The sequence below is a fragment of the Nannobrachium achirus genome (genome assembly GCF_963921795.1).
Source record: "Nannobrachium achirus genome assembly, chromosome: 6".
Taxonomy (NCBI): domain Eukaryota; kingdom Metazoa; phylum Chordata; class Actinopteri; order Myctophiformes; family Myctophidae; genus Nannobrachium; species Nannobrachium achirus.
In genome coordinates this window covers 31003277-31010105 of record NC_137815.1, presented here as the reverse complement: position 1 = coordinate 31010105, position 6829 = coordinate 31003277, and the positions used below count along the sequence as shown (strand labels likewise).

Genomic DNA, 6829 nt, shown 5'->3' with positions numbered 1-6829 from the left:
GATTGTGTGGGGTGGTGGGGGGTGAATTGGGGATCATTAATATTTATGGGATATTTAGGGAAATATCCCTTTAAATGATCCAGGCAGGTTGTTTCAGTAGTACTATGCCAGTCGTTCTCAACCAGTGGTCCGGGGTCCACCAGTGGTCCTTGAGGGGGTTCCAGGTGGTCCCCAGCTAAATGATGGAGATTTGGTAACCAAATGGACCCTTATAGATCTTTAACTCTTCTTGAGAGCGTAAAATGAAACCAAATGGGTTTCATTTGGTTTCATTTTAAGCTCTCAAGAGTTAACTTATTGTTAAACATCTGCATTAGCCTACTTAATTTACAAGAAGTCTACACAATTAGAGAATGTATAGAAGAATTGGTTTTTTTTACAACAAAATATTCTGTCTTGTGGGTCTGAGAGGCTAAATCACGTCAAATGGTGGTCCGTAGCTCAAATGCAGAATAAATAATGGACCTCGATATGAAAAAGGTTGAAAACCACTGTTCTATGCTGCTTTAACAGATCTGACCCAGGTTAGAAGGCCTGCGAGGACGACACGTTTGGCCGCTCCATCAGAAGGGTACTTCAGAGGTGGAATCAGCGGTGTCCAAGTACTCCCAGTGCTGTGTTCTACCTGTAGCGCACGTATACAGCGTCTGCTGTCGGAAATAATAATATGAATAGCGTCTGGCCTCGTGAACCTTTCAAAGTAACGTATTTGATAGGCATTATTCACTGGCGTATGCCCTGGCCACACGAAAAGCTGAGCTTGTAGATCAGCTATTGTCTGCATGCTTCCAAGTGTAAAATCAACCATTACGATGCCATATAGGCCCGCCGAAATACATTTCATTTGACTAAATAAACTGTAGATTTAGTTGACTAAAAGCTTGTGATATTTAGTCTACTAAAACTAGACTAACAGTAAAACATTTCATGTGACTAAAATATGACTAAACAGAATTTTATTCAAAAGACTATGACTAAAACTAGATCTAAATCTATCTACGCATCACTAACAAGAAGCTGAGCAGGAAGTCTCTGTGTGATCCAGTCTAGGTGTGGCCTAACCCGGAAATAAAAAATAAAAAATAAAAAAGGAAAAACGTTGTGGTTCCGGTTTGCTGGTTCTGGCTGCCTGATGACTATACAACAAACCACAACATGACGTAACGCTAGTTTGGTAAGAGGGATGTGCAGAGAATGTTAGAGAGGCAGGGGCCGAAATAAGGGCCTTTTGGTGAAAATATCGAAAACAACAAACCTCCAAGCTCACAACGCTGTGAGCTTGGAGGTCGGCCTTTTTCGGTGCTTGATACCACACTGAACTAAGCATAAGCAAGTGAATACGGGTGATGTGGCGTATAACGGCATGGATTTCTACACAGAGAGGGCAATTCTTTCAACATAAGATGCTGCATGCAAGTTCAAGGCAATTCTCTTGAATGCTGCTTTCAGGTATGGCATGGAAAGTGGGCATTTGCATTTCTTTCACCATATAGTAACTGCATTCATGGTCTGGAGAGGGAACGTTTTACAGATGGATAAAAGGGCAGGGGCTCAAGCCCCCTGTGGTGTCTATGTGGGCAGGTGCCTGTTTGGTAATCTTGCAAATCAATTCGTTTATTCTCGCTAGTCACACTACAAGTTAGAATAAAAGATGAACATACCAAACAGATATATATATTTACTTTTTCTGTGTCACACCAAAGGAAAAATAAAGAAATACAAAAACTATCGCATAATGAGGTGAAAAACATTGTCATAGTGTAATTCCCTGTGCTTTTCATTCACTGTGCTCCAAACCAGTCCCTCGAGCCAAAAGTTTATCACCGGGGTTAATTAGGTCTCTGACGACCGCTGATGTTTGTCAAACTTTGCATGCAGTTTCAACTAAATCTAAATGATGCAACAACAATTAAGAAAGTAAAAAGGGTCACGGATGCCATGGGAAAAACAATCTTTGACCTAGTTTACGTTCTAATCATTTTGGTTTGTGAAATATTTGTTCAGTTTCACTAAGTTCAGTCCACTGTCCCATTTAGTGTCCATGAGAACCTCACTTGTCATTTAAAGTTATTTAATTTGAATCTTATAATATTTTACTGTGGGGACGGGGTGCAGTGGTGGGTATTGGAGGTGGGTAGCCTATTGGGTGTATTGTGCTGTGGGGGGTCTTTCATGTAGAGTTTGTGGTGGTATCGGAAGTGGGGATTGTGTGGGTGGTGGGGGGTATTTTAGGGTGTGAGGTCTTTCTTGTAGAGTTTGTGGTGGTATTTGGATGTAGGGATTGTGCGGGGTGGTGGGGGTAGGAATTGGGTTTCATTAATATTTATGGGATATTTAGGGAAATATTCATTTAAATGATCCAGGCAGGTTGTTTCAGTAGGTAGGTACTATATCTATGCCAGTGGTTCTCTTTCTTTTCAAATCTTTTTATTAGATTTTAACATATATGCCAGTGGTTCTCAACCAGTGGTCCAGGGACCACCAGTGGTCCTTGAGGGGTTCCAGGTGATCCCCAGAAAATGATGGAGAGTTGGTAACCTAATGGACCCTTATAGATCTTTAACTCTTCTTGAGAGCGTAAAATGATACCAAATGGATCCTTATGGGTCGGTCCATTTGGTTTCATTTTAAGCTCTCAAGAGTTAACTTATTGTTAAACATCTGCATTAGTTAGCCTACTTAATTTACAAGAAGTCTACACAATTAGAGAATGTAGAAGATTGTTATTTTGCTCAACGTTTTGCCTGTTGTCTCTTCTATGGTATCAATATACAGCATGGAATTGTGGACATAATCTTATACAACGACAACAAAATATTCTGTCTTGTGGGTCTGAGAGGCTAAATCACGTCAAATGGTGGTCCGTAGCTCAAATGCAGAATAAATAATGGACCTCGATATGAAAAAGGTTGAAAACCACTGTTCTATGCTGATTCAACAGATCTGACCCAGGATAGAAGTCCTGCGAGGACGACGCGTTTGGCCGCTCCATCAGAAGGGTACTTCAGAGGTGGAATCAGTGGTGTCCAAGCAGTTACTCCTGCATTCTCCTTAACTCTCAGAAGTGTGATGGCCGTGAAACATTCTGGCTGTGTTATACCTCAGCTTCTTGGTAAAAATACAGTCAGACTGCTTTTGTTTTTGAGCTGTGCTAACCACTCCTACTGTACATCTGGCTTTGTCTGTATGTAGTACGTACAGTAGGCCTACCGGTATGTCCCACACTTGGCTCATTGGCCAAGCTTTGCGGGACGCTTACTCATGAAAAGCACTTCACATGGGTGTGATTTCGTTTTTGTGGCTAAGGTTGAGTCGAGATGATGACTACCAGAAAGGTAAATAGGCATAGGCATCAGGCGCTCCAAAGCACTCCAGAGGGTCTATATCCATATAAAACAAACTGGTTAGGCTACTGCATAACCATCTCGGGCTCACCTTACTGTACAACTGATCATTTTGAAAGTGTGGGATGGCTCATGGTAGATGAGAGAGTACAGCATCTTGCAATGGGCCTGGTGTAAAAGATACTCTAACACTACACCACTAAGATACCCATGTGCCTATCTTACTTCCTAGACATCAAGGATGTACACAATCACAACACCAGAGGCAGCTCCACAAATCACGTCCAACCCACATTTGGCTCAAAGGGTTAAATTCGTTCTCCTGCTATGCCGCAAAAACGCCCTACCGACGGCCTTATGTGTAAATCCCTACCCATCTTTAAAACTGCTGTACTGTAACTACAATTTCTTTTTTATTTTGTGCTCTATTTGTCTGTCATTTAATGTTGTATGAGTATGAGTTGAAAAAGGGACCCCGATTTAAACAAGCCAAAAGCTTTCTTGTGGTGTTTATCCTTTTAGTTGACCTTGTACCAGTTAACTGTACTGTCATGTACTGTACCCTTTCCTATGCAAACCTCTACTAAAGTCTTCAATCAATCAATAAATCAATCATTGGCTGAAAGTTTGAGACAACTGTTACTGTACAAACACTATGCTAGCAATGACTACAGTCTGAATATAGTGCTTTAACCTTTTAACAAAAACAAAAAAAAGAAATATCACTACCTTTAAAATGTACATTTTCCTAATATAAATTTGAGAAAATTAATGACAGCTTCTCATTGTCTCCACCAGCCGAAGGCTGAGGGAGAATATGTTTTCCCCTCCGTCCGTGTGTCCGTCCGTGCGTCCGTGCGTCCGTGCGTCCTCGCAGTTTGTGAACAGCTAATCTCAGTCACCGTTGGCCCGATCGCTGCCAAACTGAGCACACACACTCCCTGGATGCCAATCTAGAACCTCTGCCCCACATTTTTCAAATCAGCCTCATGGTGGCGCTATAACAGGCCGATTTGTGTGGCCTGGTTGTTACCAGCTAATCTCCGGCGCCGTTGGCCCGATCGCTGTCAAACTGAGCACACACACTCCCTGGATGCTAATTCAGAACCTCTGTCCCACATTTTTTAAATCAGCCTCATGGTGGCGCTATAACAGGCCGATTTGTGTGGCCTGGTGGAGACCTGTGCTCGGAAGAGCACTGCTTCTAGTTCACTCTGACACTGTGATCTTGTGGGAGCTGATTGCATCAATGAATGCGTAAGGATGGGGGAGTGTGCTCTCAGTTTGAAGGTATAAAAACATTGACGATCGGGTGGCTTTTTCAGAGGGAGGAGACAAACTCATCAACATAAGAAAACACAGAAAGGCAGAAGAGGACCTAGGTTTTTATTAACCATTAAAAACAATTTAATATAGACTAGGAATGGGCGGTGCAGTGGACCCATTCAACTGTGCTCTTGGGAAAAATATTTCCACTTTTATTCATCCAAAATATTTCACAGTTTGCGGCTTTTCTGGTGTACCCAATGCAAAGTATTACTATGTCTTCTTGTTTTTTGTTTATATTGTTTCGGTGATGGGAAATTGTATAGTGATGGCTGTGATATATTTAGATCCCAATCTTAAAACCCCAAAATACATTGCTGTCTTTAGCTTGGCATTGTCAGATTTGTGTGGCATGTCAACCTTGGTGCCAAAGGTCATTGACATTTTCCTATTTGAAAACCAGCACATCCCCTACGATAGTGGTTGGACGTACTACTTTTTCTTTTCCATCTTTCTGTGCATGCAGTCTCTTAATCTGGTTGTTCTCTCCTATGACAGACTGGTGGCCATCACGTTCCCTCTGCATTACCACGTGATCGTGAACCACAGGTCTATGTATGCAATTGTTGCCTCTTTCTGGCTCTTCAGCATTGCTCTTATGCTTACAGCGACTGCCCTCCATTCCGGGCTGTCCTTTTGTAAGCCCCTGGTTTTGAACAGCTTCTTTATCGACATTGCGCCCGTGATGCAAAAGGCCTGCATGGACAATTACACGTACATCAACTATGTCTTCGGTAATTTCATACCGGTTTTGATACTCTGGCTTCCGCTGCTGTTCATCTTGGCCACATACTGCTGCATCGGATATGCTCTGTCCAAAATAGCTACAGCTCAGGAGAGATTTAAAGCCGTGAAGACCTGCACAAGTCACTTGTTGTTAGTGGCCGTTAATTACTTGCCATATATCATCACTATGAGCTTAAACCAGCACATCCATCACAATGCTAGGATGATTAACTTGTCTCTCAACTCCACCCTCCCTTCCATGTTGAACCCCATCATATATGTCCTGCAGACGGAAGAGGTGAAGGAGTCTGTGAAAAAGCTGCTGAGATTTAGAAGACAATCCAAAATTACACTTAAGACATGAATCTCAATGAGACATAGCTGTAGATATTGTGAAAATAGCAGATTTACAAGCTCACAACATAGTGAGCTTGTATTTTCAAACATTCTTATATTATTTGACAATTTGGCTAATGTTCAACCAGTTTTTATAGTGTAGTTTGTTGATTACTTTTGATACAGTAAAGGTCTTTTTCCCTTTCCATCTTTATTTCTTTATTTTTGTTTTTTGGAGGTTGAGAACCACACAATTATAGGCCTCTATTACTGATAAACCACAGCATACCGTAACATAGAATCGATTACCTAAAGATATTATTGCCTTTTGTACAATATTGTAAGTATTCTGCTGTTTTGTTTGCTTATTTCCTATTCTAAAATCACTAATACGGTTTTGCTTTTTTTTTTTTTTTACTTTGTTTATTTGATTTTCAAATGAAGCATTTAAGGCAAGAAAGTGATACAACAATAAGAGTAGCTGCTTCTTTTTGTACAGACATCAAATATACAACAGTGGTATAAGGGTTACAATTTTTCATACGGTTTTGCTTTGACAGTCTACTGCAGGGGTCAGCAATCTTTTTGAAATTAAGTGTTGTGTTTTTATTTTCTAGGTAGTCAGTGCCATGTCAACATACATTGACCATCAAAAATGCAAAAATTCTGACATATTTTGATTGGCAGGACATTGTTATAACGATCATTAGACTCAGAGCAATAATCTCCCCGACTCGTTCCCCAGTCAGAGTTCAGAGTTTTAATGAAGGTAGAATTATATACAGGATTTATTCATTTAATTGACCATGTTTAAAAAAAAAATTTGATTTTAAAATAAAAATTGTCTCTCTCACACTTCTGCCAGTGTGCCAGTGATCACCCTCTCCTGTGCCAATGTTGGCACCCGTGCACAAGGTTGCCTACCCCTGATCTACTGTATAGGTCTATCCAGAGAAGGCTTACCTGAGAGAAACAGTGATTTTCATGTGATTTACAATAATGCTAAGATTAATGTATTTTAATTGTCTAATTATTGTACTGTGTTAGATCATAATGGGTAGAATTTGGGTAGAATGTCGACTCTACTACGGATATTT

General features: G+C 40.8%; 1 protein-coding gene across 1 annotated transcript; it reads left to right on the top strand.

Moving 5' to 3' along the window:
- Window positions 1-4767: 4767 nt before the first annotated feature.
- On the top strand, window positions 4768-5760 carry LOC308287005 (putative olfactory receptor 7A2; the record flags this gene model as incomplete). The annotated part of the gene is made up of 1 exon (XM_080728126.1): window positions 4768-5760. One exon carries the CDS (start codon window positions 4768-4770, stop codon window positions 5758-5760), a length of 993 nt encoding a protein of 330 aa, XP_080584252.1.
- Between the last annotated feature and the right edge of the window lie 1069 nt (window positions 5761-6829).